Source organism: Artemia franciscana, chromosome 10 (genome assembly GCF_032884065.1).
Source record: "Artemia franciscana chromosome 10, ASM3288406v1, whole genome shotgun sequence".
Lineage (NCBI taxonomy): Eukaryota > Metazoa > Arthropoda > Branchiopoda > Anostraca > Artemiidae > Artemia > Artemia franciscana.
Window position 1 is genome coordinate 48,407,248 of NC_088872.1, and position 16,769 is coordinate 48,424,016.

Genomic DNA, 16,769 nt, shown 5'->3' on the forward strand with positions numbered 1-16,769 from the left:
TTACCTTTCACTTGTTTCTTTATAATATCATAAAGAGGTATTGTTTAAAACTGAGTGAACTCCCTCGAGTTGGAAAGTTGTGCTATATAATTGAAATACGTCCTTCCTTTTAAAGTCAACTTTTATCACTGAAAAGAAAGAAGAGGATTATTCCCATTCAAATTATATATCAGGCTTTGTTTATAACCCGTATGGAATCTCTGTGGAATATTTACCAAGAAAGATAATGTTTAAAGTGTCATGGCATCCATCCCCTGGGTGCATGATGTTAATGCATTAAACTTGGGTTTAACACATTAATTAATAAATTATTATCAATTAAACTAATTAATTACTTAATTAAACATATTTAATGAACGTTAAACTAATTATTCCTGGGTTAATGCAGGTTAGGGAAAAAAATATTTCTGGGTTAAGCCATTATGAATTTTTTGGAAATTAACAGATTTTTATAAGTGCTGTCACACTGAACCGGGAAAAAAATAAGCAAAAGAAATTTCTTAAATTTGATAACGTTTTTCGTCCCTAAAGATTTAAATATAAAGAATATTCTAATTCCAACTAATTCTAGTACATGGTATTCACGTGATGGTAAGACAGCAAACCTTATTGATTATGTTATTGTAAACAGAAGACTAGCAGGATCGATACAAGATACTAGGGTGTATAGGAGTACTGTTATTGATGTTAAAATTAAAGATCACCATGTAGTAGTGTCTAAGGTTAATTTAAAGCTGAAATTTCGGAAGGGTAACTACCTCCCGGAAAGTTATGATGTTGGTAGACTCTAGGATGAAAATTTGAGAAAAAACTTCCAGGAACAGTTGAATACTAAACTTGAGAATTAAGATTTGACAATGTGGAAGATGGATGGAATAATTTTAGAAAAGCAATTTGTGAAGTTGCTGATGGTGTCTTAGGGAAGAGTGCTAAGACTGCAACTAGGAATATTAGTGAAAAAGCTTTATGTTTAATATTGAGTAGAAGGGGTTTGTATAAGAATTATCTGTGTGATAGGTCGTATGAAAACAAAAGGAATATAAAGAAAGTGGAGAAAGCATTAAAATATGAACTAAGGAGATGGAAAGTGGAGGCCATGGATAAAATTGCTGAGGATCTGGAAGATACGGCTAGACGGCATAATAGTAAAATATTATACTGGTATGTTAATAAATTGAAAGGGAGTAGCCAATCCGGACTAGTCCCAGTTATAGATAGAAATGGGGCCACAATTAGTGATAAGGAAAAAGTTAAAGAAAGATGGGTGGAACATTTTGAGAATGTGCTAAACCGAGATACAGTTGCAGGAAAAGATATAGATGAAAATGAAAAAGTTGATGATACCTTGGATGTGAAGGAAGATTTGTTTAGTGAGGAAGAATTAGCGACAGTACTAAAAGGATTAAAAAATAATAAGGCTCCAGTTGCTGATAGTGTGATTAATGAGTTTCTTAAATATGGTGGCTCGGAGGTTAGGAATAAGCTATTGAAGATTATGAACATAATTTTTGAAAAAGGGGAAGTACCCAATGATTTTAGTAAAACCTTAATTAAACCACTGCATAAGAAAGGTGACAAGAGTGAGTGTCGTAATTATCGAGGCATTAGTCTGGTCTCTGTAGGTAGCAAATTACTGAGTAATATGATACTTTTTAGACTGAGAGATGCTGTAGACAAAGTTTTAAGGGAAGAACAATGAGGTTTTAGAAAAGGTAGAGGATGTGTCGACCATGTTTTCACTCTTATGTTAATAATTGAGAAGTCCCTTCGTTGTCAAACACCTTTGGTCCTCAGTTTTATCGATTATGAGCAAGCTTTCGCTTCTGTTGATAGAAGAGCGTTAACAAAGGTCTTATCGTTATATGGTATTCCAGAAAAATACATTAAAGTGATTTGTGCTATGTACGAGAATAATACTGCTGCGGTTAAGGCAGGAAATGGGGTTAGCAACTGGTTTTGTATTAAATCAGGAGTTAAGCAGGGTTGTGTTCTATCCCCGTTTATATGGATCATTTTGATGGACTTTGTCTTAAGGAGCACAGGAAAGGCAATTGGAGACCACGGAATCAAATGGGAAAAAAACTCTCCTGGACTTAGATTATGTTGATGATTTAAGCATGTTAGATGAAAGTGTGAGCAAAATGAATGAATTTTTAGAGGTTTTTGCGAGTTCAGGGTGCTAAAATAGGCTTGAAAATTAATGTTAAGAAGACTAAGTCACTAAGGCTAGGAATAAGTGAAGATGAACAGGTGACATTAGGTAACGAAAAGATTGATCAGGTTGGGAGCTTCAGTTACCGTGGTAGTATTATTAGTAAAGATGCTGGGAGCTGTGAAGATTTTAAAAGTAGAATAGCTAAGGCTCAGGATGTTTTTTCACAGTTAAAAAAAAGTTTGGAAGAATAGAAAGATAAGTCTGCAAACCAAGAGTAGAATATTGGAAGCTACAGTGATGACAATGGTCAAATATGGCTCTGAAGCATGGGCGCTCCAAAGAACAGATGAAAATTTACTAGATGTTTTCCAGAGACATTGCCTACGGATTGTTCTGGGTACCCGGCTGACTGACCGTATTTCAAACAGTAGGTTGTACGAAAAATGTGGTTCAATCCCGCTTTCTAGGGCTATAATGAAAGAAAGGTTGAGATGGCTAGGCAACATTCTACAGATGAAGGATGACAGATTACAGAAGACTGTCCTTTTTGGCCAACCGTCTGGGGTTACACGGCAAGCAGGTCGTCCTTGTCTGGGTTGGGAGGATGTCATAAATAAAGATTTAAAGGAAATGGGAACTTCCTGGGAGGGTGTAAAGAGGGAGGCTTTAAATAGATTAGGTTGGAGGAGGAGCGTGCGTAGCTGTGTTGGCCTCAGGCGGCTTGGTGCTGCAGCGAGTTATTAGTAGTAGTAGTAGTAGTAGTAAAGACAATTGTACCCTCCGAAGAAACTTGCTCATTGAGAGGAACGTTTGCCCTACCTAGATTCCCTGCATGAATTTTGAAAATATTTTTGTGTTTGTATTTTCATTAAAAATACTTCTTTTCGGTATATTCATCGATAAAAATTGATAATAAATAGATTACCCCCCCCCCCCTGACCCCTGCTGAAACTATGAAAAATAAATTTCAGTTTTAACCCCCTTCTATATTGTCGTGGATTTGCACCAAAAAGCTAAGCCTTCATGAGCTATTTATTGTCATGTGTTCTCAGCTTATTTTTGCTGATTCTTAGCTTATTTATCTGTTTATAGTGTTTTCGCTGATTCCTCATTCCCGTTTTTTTTTTTAATTTGACGCCCACTAAAACTGCACATGGAGGTCTTTTCCATTATGACTTAAATTCTAAATTCACCCTAATTTTAAGTTACATATGGATGCCCAGGTTTCCACTTGATCTATTTAAATAATTAAATAAAAAAACTTGTTTTTTTTAACTGAAAGTAAGGAGCGACATTCAAACTTAAAACGAACAGAAATTACTCTGTATATGAAATGTGTTTTCCCCTCCTCAACGCCTTGCTCTTTACGCTAAAGTTTTTTATTGTTTTAAGAAGTAGAATTGTGGCGAAGAGTCAAACTTTAGCGTAAAGAGCGAGTGATTGCGGAGGGGACAACCCATTTCATATACGGAGTAATTTCTGTACGTTTTAAGTTTTAATGTCTCTCCTTACTTTCAGTTAAAAAAACATTTTTTTTATTTAATTTCTGAACGTTTTTGAATTAATGCATGTTTGATTTTGGCTCTCCGCACATAAATTATTAAAATGAAATTTGCATATTAATTCTTTTTTGGCTAAATGACTTTCTCTTAGTTTTGATCAGACGATTTTGAGAAATAAAGGGTGGGGAGGAGGCCTAGTTGCCCTCTAATTTTTCGGTTACTTAAAAAGGCAACTAGAACTTCAAATTTTTAACGAATGTTTTTATTAGTAAAAAATGTACGTAACTTGAGAATTAACTTACGCAACAAACTTTCATATTGTTATATTTTTATCATGTACTAGCTGTTGGGGTGGTGCTTCGCGCAACCCCAACACCTAGTTTGTGATTAGTTGGTGACCTAGTTGGTGACCCCCCCCCAAGACCCCCCCCCCCCCCGCGCACGTAAGTCGTTACGCGCCATATTAGTTACGCGCCATTGTAGTTGTGTCCCTGTGTCCCACCTGTGAATATATATATATATATATATATATATATATATATATATATATATATATATATATATATATATATATATATATATATATATATATATATATATATATATATATATATATATATATATATATATATATATATATATATATATATGTTTTTAACTACGCAAAACTTGCGAATATACAACATTCTTCGCTGTCCCATTGTCTGTACATATAAATAGATTGTCAGGTTTACCGACTCTTGAACATGCAACGTATAATTGTCCATGGGAAAAACAATCCGTATTCAGATCTATACCTCATTATTCTAATGATTGCCCTTGAGCTTTGTTGATGGTGATTGCTAATCAAACATTCCCTGTGTCCCCATCGTCATTTATATATCCCCCCTGTGCCCCCCGGCGTCCCCGTTGTAGTTGTGACCCTGTGTCCCAGTCGTCATTTATATTCCCTGTGTCCTGGTCGTTATTTGTGCCCCGGTGTCCCAGTCTGTAATATCTCTTTGAGTGTCCCGGTCATCATTTATATTCCCTGTGTCCCGGTCGTCATTTGTGCTCCCAGTCTGTAATTTCGACAGTCGACAAACAACTTCATGACGACATACACCTCAATCCTTATAATGCGGTCGTCATTTATATTCCCTGTGTCCCGGTCTGTATATACATTCGTTTTTGAATTGGTATATGATTCCTTGTGTCCCGGTCGTTATTTGTGTCCCGGTGTCCCAGTCTGTAATATCTCTTTGAGTGTCCCGGTCGTCATTTATATTCCCTGAGTCCCGGTCGTCATTTGTGTCCCAGTCTGTAATTTTGTCAGTCGACAAACAACTTCATTACGACATACTTTTTTTCAGTTTTTGTTTTTTTTTTCTTTTTTAGTTTTTAGTTTTTTACCTTTTTTTAGTTTTTTTTTAGTTTTTTTTTAGTTTTTTAGCTTTTTTATTTTTTTGTATTTTCTTTTTAGTTTTTTTTTGTAGTTTTTACCTTTTTTAGTTTTTTTCTTCTTTTGTATTAATGCTAAAGCCAAGGTTCGAACCTGGAACCTCTCGGACCTAGAACCTGGAACATAACGCTTTACCAACTCAGCTACTTCGGCTTGAATACATTCGTTTTTGAATTGGTATATGATGAAATAATTCAGAGGTCATATGCGGACAGACAGACAGACACACAAACAAACAACTTATTTTTATATATATAGATATGAGGGGGTTTGTCCCCTCGTTAATACCTCGCTCTTTATGCTAAAGTATTTTTAGAGCCCCTCATATGCGTAATAATCTCTGTTCGTTTTAAGTTTTAATGCTACTCCTTACTTTCAATTGAAAAAACTTTTTCATGTTTATTTTTTCATTGTTTTTTTATAGTAACGCTAGAAAATCCTGCGCCCTTTTCATTGTTCTCTTCCCCCGTGACATATTCCTCCAAGATAAGATCCTCCCACATAGACCCCTCCCCTCAACCCCACCCCCCAAACCAAAAAAAATGCCACTGAAGACGTCTGTACACTTCCCAATAACCATTACCGTATGTAAACACTGGACAAAGTTTGTAAATTGCAGCCCCTCCCCCAGGGACTGTGGGGGAGTAAGTCATCCCCAAAGACATAGATATGGTTTTGACTATGCAGAACAAAATGGCTGTCTCAAAATTTTGATCCGTTGACTTTTGGAAAAAAATGAGCGTGGGAGGGGGCCTAGGTGCCCTCCAATTTTTTTGGTCAGTTAAAAAGGGCACTAGAACTCTTCATTTCCATTAGAATGAGCCCTCTTGCGACATTCTAGGACCACTTGGTCGATACGCTGACCCCTGGGGAAAAGAAGAAAAAAAAAACAAAAAAACAAATAAACACGCACCCGTGATCTATCTTCTGGAAAAAATACGAAATTCCACATTTTTGTAGATAGGAGCTTGAAATTTTTGCTATAGGGTTCTCTGATACGCTGAATGCAATGGTGTGATTTTCGTTAAGATTTTATGACTTTTAGGGGGTGTTTCCCCCTAATTGACAAAATAAGGCACATTTCCTCAGGCTCGTAACTTTTGATGACAAAGACTAAATTTGATGAAAATTATATATTTAAAATCAGCATGGAAATCCGATTCTTTTGATGTATCTTTTAGCGTCAAAATTCCGTTTTTTAGAGTTTCGTTTACTATTGAGCCGGGTCGCTCCTTACTACAGTTCGTTACGACGAACTGTTTGATTCGATATCATTTCCACTGTCCTTGGTACAAAAAAACGAAACTGAACGACTTTATTTTTTTTTTCAGAGGCGTACTCAGTATATTCATAGCGCTGTTCTTTCTTTTTGGACTTATTGGAGCCGCCATAAAAGAGGCAAGAGACAGGAAACGAGACGAAAGAAAAGGAATGGTTGCCCCACTCCTTGTCAGGTCCTTACAAACATTTGTCAGGCCTGCAGGTTTTGATGTCGATAAATTAGGAAGGAATATGTTTGACGGTACATTTTGTGAAATGGTTCGGACTTTTCTTTCATCCAGTTCCACTAAAGATAGTCTTTGTTGGAAACAAAAAAATTCAGTGTAGCATATTTTTTTTTTGTAGATTTACAATAAGAAATTAGTGTTGCTATGTACCCTAAATTTTTCTAATATTTAATAACGGCATTCAATTTTAATACAACTTTGGGAACGCGGATTTACTACAAGTTTTGAAAATACACTCAACTAGATTATACAGTTTCACTAAAGATTATCTTTATCAAAAATAAAAATATTCAGTGCAGCATATTTTTTTTGTAGATTTACAATAGTTGTACTAAAGAAAATTCTAGAATTTTTTTTTTGTAGATTTACAATAAGAAATTACTGTTGGTATGTACCCTAAACTTTTATAAGATTTAATAATGGCATTTAATTTAAACACACCTTTAGTAAGACGGAAGCACTACAAGTTGTGTACTACACTCAGCTAGATTATTTAGTTTCACTTTCACTTAAGATATTCTTTGTCGAAAACAAAAATATTTAGTGCAACATATTTTTTCTCTCTTAGATTTACAATAAGAAATAAGTGTTGCTATGTGCCCTAAATTTTTATACGATTTAGTTGCGGCATTTAATTTTAATACAATTTTAGTAACACAGATTTACTACAAGTTTCGTTAGTACCCTCAACTGTATTATACAGTTTCACTAAAGATAGTCTTTGTTGAAAACAAAAACATTCAATGCAGCATAATTTTTTTTTTTTGTAGATTTACAATAAAAAATTAGGGTTACTATGTACCCTAAACTTTTATAAGATTTAATGGTATTTAATTTAAATACACCCAATAATTAGTATTAATTTAAATAGTAACCTGGAAGTACTACAAGCTGTGTTACTACACTCAGCTAGATTATATAGTTTCACTTTCACTAAAAATAGTCTTTGTCGAAAACAAAAATATTTAGTCGAACATAAACTTTTTTCTTAGATTTACAATAAGAAATTAGTGTTGCTAAATTTTTATAAGATTGAATAATGGCATTTAATTTAAATACACCTTTAACACAGATTTGCTACAAATTTTGTTGAAACAATTAACAAGATTATACAGTTTCACTAAAGACAGCCTTTATCGAAAACAAAAATATTCATTGCAGCATAATTTTTATTTTAGATTTACAATAGTTGTACTAAGAAATTCTACAATTTTTTTTTGTAGATTTACCATACGAAATTAGTGTTACTATGTTCCCTAAATTTTTATTAGATTTAATAGCGGCATTTAATTTTATTACAACTTTAGTAACGCAGATTTACTAGAAGTTTCGTTTTTTTTAGATTTTCAATAAGAAATTAATATTGCTATGTGCCTTAAATTTTTTTAAGATTTAAGAATGGCATTTAATTAAATACAACTTTAGTAGCTTTAGTACAACTTTCCAAAACGAAAATATTCAATGCAGCATAATTTTTTTTTTCAAATTTACAATAAGAAACTAGACCTACGTTGCCCGGGCAACGTAAATTGTTGCGGCAACCTTGGTCCGGCTTCGTCGACTAAAGTGTTGCGAGAGCAACACTTCAGTTTTGTTTCTTTGCTATCGATCAGTAATCACATGATCAAATGCTATTCCTTAGCGAACAACAATATAGTATCGAAAGAAGGGAATAAATTGACTTTGCAGCCAGTTGAACTTTATCCTTTTCAATCGTAGACATCGTGACGGATGAAAACTCGGAACAATATCTTATATAATCTAGTTGATATTATAAAGCTATCCCTAACTTTTCAGGATCAAAATACCATAGATGACATTCTATTAATTATTACGAAACTACCTCATTGTTTTACATTCTCGTTTGTACTTGTTTCTTCACTATCGGTTAAATGATGAAGTTGTCAGCCTATCGGTGTTTTTTAAAACGGTATGTTCAAACAAGAACGCAATCAGTTATCACATGACCAAAGGCTATTCCTCAGCGTTGAAAAAACAACAACTACAAAACAATATCGAAAGAAGAGACTAAATTGACTTTGCAGCTAGTTGAAATTTATCCTTTTCATTCATAGACGTCGTGACGGATGAAAACTTGGAACAATATCTTATATAATCTAGTTGGTATTATAAACCTTTGCAGGATTAAATTACCATAGGTGACACTAATTATTACGAAACTACCTCATTGTTATACGTTATCGTTTGTACCCGTTGCGTAAACACTTAATTCCATCAGAGTTAAAGGGATCTAATACAATGTGCACCAATTTTCAAAAATTTCTAGTCCAAAGTGAACAGATTCTTACTTACAAGTCCCTCTCCCGTGATAGACATCAAGTTCACCGGAAACAAATAAATGGGTACACCAACTAGCATAGTTGCAAACCCCTCATCGCTGAAGTTGATTGTAGCCTAACAGCAGATTATTACTTACAAGTCCCCTACATGTCTTACCACTGGAACCAAATTGGTTTTACCATAAAATACACCGGAAACAAATAATAGGTACACCAACTAGAAAAAGTGGCAAACCCCTCATTACCGAAGATGATTATTGGCTAACAGCCGTTTCTCACCCAAAGTGAACAACCTCTCATTGCCGAAAGTGATTTTTACTTAACAGCCGACTGTTGCTTACAAGTCCTCTATATGTCTTACAATTTCTATCGGCCTAGATTTCGTTTCAGTGTGTACCTTACTACTGAAGTTGTCAACCCCATGAAACTTTCAAACGGGTATACCTCATGAAGGAATTTTTGTACCAAAAAATGGATGTCATATAATTTGATCTGCTCATCAAGAGCTATCGATTGCCGTCGAAAAAATTCGATTGCCGTCGAAAAAATGTGTCTTAATTCAAAAGTTGATTTTTTTTGCCGTGGGCCAACTTTCTAACGTCACCACTTAGAAAGGAGCAAAGGATAAGCTCCAATTTATTTAGCAATCAGAGAACTTTTAAAGTTTATTAGGCACATCTGATACCATTTCTCAACCGCAATCCCAAGCCCGAAAAACCGAATGATCAACTCAGCTGAAATCACGAACATAAATGGGTAGAAACAATAGATGGCAGCACTTTCGGACCCTTGGGAAAATGCCAGATTTTTGCTTTTGTAAATTTTTCTATATATCACTCAAAGAAGATATATTGACTGTGGGGCCGGGTAACTGCCGCATATATTTAGCACTTATAGATTTTAGTCAATGTTCAATTTGAAAGTGGTGCCTGCCTGCTTGCCTGCTAGAACGGAGCTTTCCACTCGAAAGCAGAAACATGGTTTGATGAAACGAAAGCTTGGCTGCACAGCTTCAGATACTCCTCTCTGACATAGGCTATATAACTCCACTTCACTTCGCACACCATAGGCTCTGGCTCGTGGACAAGCAAAAACCATCCTTTTGGCCCCAGGCAAGAGTTCTGCGGAGCTTTCCAAAATGTAATGTCATATTGATCAATCTGGCCTGAGGTCCACGCTTTCCGTAAAACCGCACAGGTTAGACTCTTACCAGTTTCCGGGAATAAGCTGAGATCGGCGGCATAGGAAAAAAAACACAAAAAACGGGACAAAACTAAAGTGTTGCTCTCGCAACATAATAATTAATGTTGCTTTGTACCCTAAACTGTTATACGATTTGATAACGGCCTTTAATTTTAGTACAGCTTTAATAATATATATTTACTACAAATTTTGTTGATACACTCATATAGAATATAAGTAGTACAGAAAATGTATGTTCAGGACCACCTAACTCATCCATTCATTAAATTTAAATCATTCTCAGTCCATTTTACGTCATTTTAATATCAATTTTTGAACACTTTAACAATCTTCCATCCCTACATTCAAGATGAAAACAGATTCTTGGAAACTAAATTCGGTCTTATTATTATACTTTTCACAATGTGAATGCGGGTTCTAGACCCCACCCCATCAACTTAACCCCTTTTTAATTGAATTCATACCATTTTAAATGAAGATTTCCTACATTCTTACTATTTTGCACCATGAGCTTTAAGATCATAACAGGTCTCGTTAAATAAGGATTTAATTATATTCAATTTTTCCTATACTACCGATAATATGCAATAATTTAATATTTAGTGGATAGGTCAATATCTAAATAATCTATTTTATCTTTGCTTTTTCTCTCAATAACCTTTAAAATCATTCCTTTATCTAATTTTTTATTTTTTTTTAAGATCAGCTGCTTTAGAATCAGAACACTTAGGTGCAAATAGATCAGCCATTTCACCTTTAAAATCAATAGTAATAACGAGTTTATTTCCATATTCAATCGTAACACATTTCATTCCTGTAATCGTTTATTCCGTTTCAATGTCTAAATTTTCTTTCCTAATAGTTCGATTGTATTTAATTTCATTTCATTTCGCTTAAAATTTCTCCATTTATTAGGTGATCATTTTATTAAACAAATTTCCAAATCGAAAATAATTTATACTATCAATAACTTCCATGATTGCTTTTCCTTCTGAAAATATAACGCAGTAAATGTCATATGGATTAGCACTGGATCTAATAAAAGTTTAATTTCTCTATCAGCAGTTGATCCAGTTTGATATATATTCGATTCATGCTTTGAAACATAAAAAAAAAATAAAGGATATACTGTTTTAAAATCATTGTAACTAACAATTGTTCCACTGCCAACGTTTTTATGTTTATATCCTAACTGCAAAAATCGTTGATAAGCGTCAGAATAATCTTCATTAGCATCACTGAAATCACATTTAAAAAATTCTTGTGGATATTTATACCTATTTACTCTCACTTCAATTCTATTAGTGTTCATATGGTCAAATACGATGTTGTTTTGCCTATAACTGTTATCTTTTTCATATTTCTGTAACAAAGCAACAATTTCAGTTGTATTATAGCGTTCACTGACCACCCTCCATGTTAATTCTTTATCCGTTTTATTATCACTTTAAAGGAATTACACGCTTCCCATTTTAATTCAAAAGAGCTGCCCTTTCCTAACCCAGCTTTTAATTCTTCCGTCTTCTTCTTTAATCCGGCTTTTATTTAAGTCGTTATGGGTAAACTGGGATGTAATACTGGTAAAATCCATGATAAATGCTTTACATCTACTTTAAAATTTTGAGCTCCATATTTTTTAATCACATTGGGAAAATCATTCAGGTACTCGGTGAGCTAACATCTCGTTTGTGCTGTGCTATACGGTGGTGCTGAAGAATTTGGACTTAAGTTTGGGTTATATTATTTTGCGGGGGGGGGGGTTATTTAACCACCTTGCGAGCAAGTCTTCATTTTTTGCCTTTGATAGTCAGGATGCCGACAAAATTCGCTATTGATGAGCTGCTTAGCTTTTTTATCAGCCGGATAGACTCTGGGACTCCAAAGGATCTTCTAATTAAGCTTCGTGCAGACTTTTACCCGGTGGAGGAAATCATTAGAGCAAAAGGAAACCTAGCTGCTTATGTTCCAAGTGAAGTGATTACGTCTCCGACGAAGGAATTTCCAGACTTTTTAAAAACCCGCTCGGGCCAATCTACAAAAGCCCTGTACTTTGTGAAATTTTTCTATCCTCTTATGAGTTGATAGAAAATTACTTCCGACTTTTATGGTGCCTAATTTGCTGCGACTCCCCTCTTTGTCACTCTCGCACTTTGATCTTGCGAGTATTGTGGGCTCATATAGTTCTTTGAAATCAGAGTAAGCGCAGCTTAAATTATTTGTTCAGAATATTGGGTCATCGGAAGGGTCAAGCTTAAAACCTGAACTTGATGAGATCAAATCTACAGTTCATGCAATTGTTGCTAAGCAACAGATGACGCCCGCAACTAAGTTATTGCAGTCATCTGAGGTTCCCAGCCTGGGGCAACCCAAAGAGGCTGTTGAGACGGATAGTGCTAATGAGTATGCGCCTGTTCCTATTAATAGAGCGAGTAGTGGCTCCGTGACTCTTTTTTCTAGGCCAGCGACTGGTACCAAGAGTCAAATTGAAACTGGAACTTATGCCAGTACTATAGCGAAAACCGCTAACATGCGTAAGGTTAAAACGGCTCAGGCAGCTGGAGGTCGTGGTTCTCTTTCATATGGTCTTCAAGGCCCCAAATACACTGTGGGAGCTAATATCAGGTCTGTGACTCCTAATATGAAGTCAGTCCTGCAAACTAAGGTATCAAAGCTCTTCGTTAGTAGATTTGCTCCCGAAACTACTGAGGACACAGTTGCTAATTTTGTTTCACAGAAGCTGAAGTGTCCAGTATCTTGCTCAAAAATCGTGACGGCCAGTCCCAAGAGTGCTTCGTTCAAGGTCGTTGTGTCGGCTGCACTACGTGTGAAAGTGGTTTCACCTGAGTTCTGGCCTGTCGGTATCCTTGTTAGGACTTATTATGAACCTAAGCCTAAAGTGCCCACTAGTGAGTCCACGCCTTCCGAAGGTCTAACTTACATAGATGGATGAGAAACCACGTATAGCGTCATATAACTGTCACTCTGCGAAACATAGTGCAGGTGCAGTGAAAGCTCTCTGTGAAGAGTCTGACTTAATTTTTCTAGAGGAAACCATGTTAATTGATTTTGACAATGCTTTTTTGGAGGGTTTAAGTGGGGATTTGCAGTGAATACTATGAAAGCAGGTGATGGCCAGTCCCAAGCCCTGAAGAAGGAGGAGGGTTGGTCGGAGGGCTAGTAACCCGCCACCGTAAAAATGATTACTCAAGAAACAGCAATAGATAGCCTCGGATTGACTTCTTCGATGACGACTAACGCACGCCCCCGGACAGGATTCTTGAAAACGACCGAGTGTTTTCGTATTGGATGCTGGAATGTCAGAACATTTAATCAAGAAACACAGCCAGGAAAACTCAACAGTGTTATGAGGACCCTTGATAAGTTCCGTATTGACATTTCTGGACTCTCTGAGACCAGACTTACCGGTTTTGGTACTTTGAATAGTGAAACATACCATATTTTGTATTCTGGACTTGAAACTAGAAAAGAGGCAGGTGTTGGAATGGCATTAAGTAGTCGGGCCAAAAAATGCCTAGTGGACTGGGAACCTATTAATGAGCGAATCCTTTGTTCTCGCTTTGCCACTTCTCAGGCCAAATTGAGAGTTATTGTTGTGTATGCCCCAACCAATGATACCGTTGATCAGACCAAGGATGATTTTTATCGCGTGTTGTCAAATGTTGTTGCTAAGGCGCATCGGCACGATATTGTGACTTTGTGTGGGGACTTTAACGCTAAAGTTGGAAGTGATGCCTCCTATGCCCCAGCTATCCTTGGTAAGCATGGACTGGGGGAAATCAATGATAATGGCGTACGTTTAATTGACTTTTGTGCGACTCATGAACATATCGTCGGTGCATCATGGTTCCCTCATAAACATATACATAAATATACTTGGAACTCGCCTGATGGCGTAACAAGAAATGAAATAGACCATATTTTAATTGCCAAGCACAGGCGACGTTGTTTAGAGGATGTTAGGCCCTTTCGAGGTGCCGACTGCTATTCTGACCATCAACTTGTTGTTGCTAAGTTTAAGCTGAAACTAAAAACTGTCATAAAGCCCCAGCGGTCAGTAAAAAGGTTTAATGTAAGAAAGCTGCAGGATCCGTACATATTACAAAAGTATACATCTACTTTGTCAAATAAGTTTTCCATGCTAAGGGACGAGTTGTCAATTGATAATCAATGGGAAAAGATCGTCGAGTCCCTGAAAGAAGTGGCACAAGAAGCTGTGGGATATAACAGGATGAAGAAAGAGCAATGGATATCTGAAAGTACCTGGGATATCATTGATCAAAGGGCAGAAGCCAAAATTCTCGTAGATAGACATGGGCATAACAGGACATGCACTAGAGAATGTCTTGATGATTTAAAAGCGCAGTATAGAAAAGTCTCAATAAACAAGTCAAAACACGGACTAGGAATGATAAGAGGGTGCTCCTCGAAACTATGGCTGATCAGGCTGAAGTAGCCGCCAATCGAGGAGATAGTCGTACTGTGTACGCTATAACGAAGGAGCTTGCGGGTATTTCGAAGGCTTCTTCAACCCAAGTTGAAAACAAAGAAGGCATCTCATTAACCCAGACGGATGACATAAATCGACGTTAGATGGAACATTTCACCGAGGTATTAAATCAGGTGCCTCCCACGACTTCTTTAAATATCCCTGAAGAAGCACGGTTTGATCTTGAAACATATTCCGGACCTCTCTTGCTGAGCGAAGTAAAATATGCTCTAATGACTTTGAAAAACGGAAAGGCAGCCGGTAACGATGGCATACCCCCAGAGCTGTTCGAATATGGTAGAAGCACCCTAGCAGTGCCCATGTTTGAACTTTTGTCACGTGTTTGGGATGATGAAAAAGTCCCGAGTGAATGGTCAAAGGCAGTAATTGTAAAACTCTTCAAAAAAGGACAAAAGACTAAATGTAATAATTGGAGAGGCATCGCTTTACAATCAGTTGGCAGCAAGATTTTGTGCCAAATTATTCTCAATAGAATTCAAAGTAAAGTGGAGAAAGTTCTGAGAGATGAACAACATGGATTTCACCAAAACAGGTCGTGTTGTGACCTAATATTTAGCCTGAGAATCCTGCTCGAAGAATCTAACGAATGGCAGGTTCAACTACTCACAGTATTTATTGACTTTCTCAAGGCCTTCGACTCGATACACCGCGAGACCATGTGGAAAATTTTAATACATTACGGGATCCCGATTAAAATTGTAAATATAATTAAAGCGCTATACCTCGATATTATGTGTGCAGTACAAACCGAGGGTGGCCTAACGGACTGGTTTACCGTTCAGTCGGGTCTAAGGCAAGGCTGCATTCTATCGCCACTGTTATTTGCCATAGTTATAGATTTTGTGCTTCGTGGATGTAGCTTCAGTGGGGGTCTACAATTAAACCCACTAAGAACCCTTTATGATGGTGTTTTTGTGGACGATATTGCCCTCTTCGCTCACGAATCAGAAGATATACAACATAATATAAATGAACTTGAGCGTGTGGCAAATGCTGTTGGACTCTCCATAAACGCCAACAAGACTAAATCAATGTCAAATGCAGTCATTCCTGACTTAGCTGAGGGACTTTTGGTCAAAAATGAGGAAATTGAAGTAGTGAGAGAGTTCAATTATCTAGGCAGCATTCTTACGCAAGATGCCAATCCTGAAAGAGAAATTTTGTGCCGAATAGCATTGGCTGGCTCTGCCTTCAATTGTCTCAGAAATGTTTGGAGAAATAGCAAATATTCCCAGAAGCTAAAACTCAGAATTTATAATAGCAATGTCCTCTCCGTCCTTACATATGGTTGTGAAACTTGGAGTATCACTGCGCAACTAGGAAAACGACTATGGGCATTCGATAATAACTGCCTAAGATGTATTTCGAATATACATTGGACTGAGAAAATAAGAAATGATAAGATTTATACCATGACAAATCATACCCCCCATCCTTGATGCCATTAGAAAGTGACGATGGATGTATTGGGGGCACATGGTGCGAATGGGTGATGGAAGGCTACCTCATGACATATGGTGTTGGATACCCCCTGGCCTCCGCAAGTCAGGGAGACCCAAAATGACCGTTGGCAGGATGTTAGAGAAGGAGGCGAAGCTGGCGAGGTCTTCGATGGAGGAGCTTTGGTCGAAGGCTCAGGACAGGGCGTCGTGGCGAACCACTGTTGCTGCCTTATGCGCCTTCAGGCGTGGGAGGACCTAAGTCTAAGTAAGTCCGAGAGGTGGGTTAGCTATTATTTTTAGAAAAGCTTACTCCCACCTAATATCTTTTCGATTCCCCTCATATGAGAGGCTGCTGCCAGTCTGCCTCGGTCGTAATGATCAGGAATACCTCTTTGTTAATGTTTATATGCCAGTTTACTCAAATGAGAATTTGCATGAATTCTCCCTGTACTTAGGTAAGCTAGTATCGTTTTTATCTGATAAATATGTTTGTTTCCTGGGTGATTTTAATGCTAATTACAGTACAGAAACAAATTTCAACTGTGAGCTGAAGGCAGTAATAGCTGAAAATGATTTGGTTTGTTGTGATGAAGTGGCTCTAGAGCCATCGACTTTTACGTATTTGTCCCCGTTAGGCCATACGTCATGGATTGATCATGTGGTGTGTTCAAGATCTGTTAGTAGTACTGT

At 36.8% G+C, this 16,769-nt stretch overlaps 1 protein-coding gene across 3 annotated transcripts in view; it reads left to right on the plus strand.

The window, feature by feature from the left end:
- LOC136032296 (uncharacterized) overlaps positions 1 to 16,769 on the plus strand; it is a 52,859-nt gene that overhangs the window by 17,130 nt on the left and 18,960 nt on the right. For all 3 annotated transcript variants that reach the window (XM_065712578.1, XM_065712577.1, XM_065712579.1), the window contains exon 3: positions 6,430 to 6,637. In XM_065712578.1, the coding sequence (XP_065568650.1) occupies positions 6,430 to 6,637 (208 nt within the window). The remainder of the gene's footprint in view (positions 1 to 6,429; positions 6,638 to 16,769) is intronic.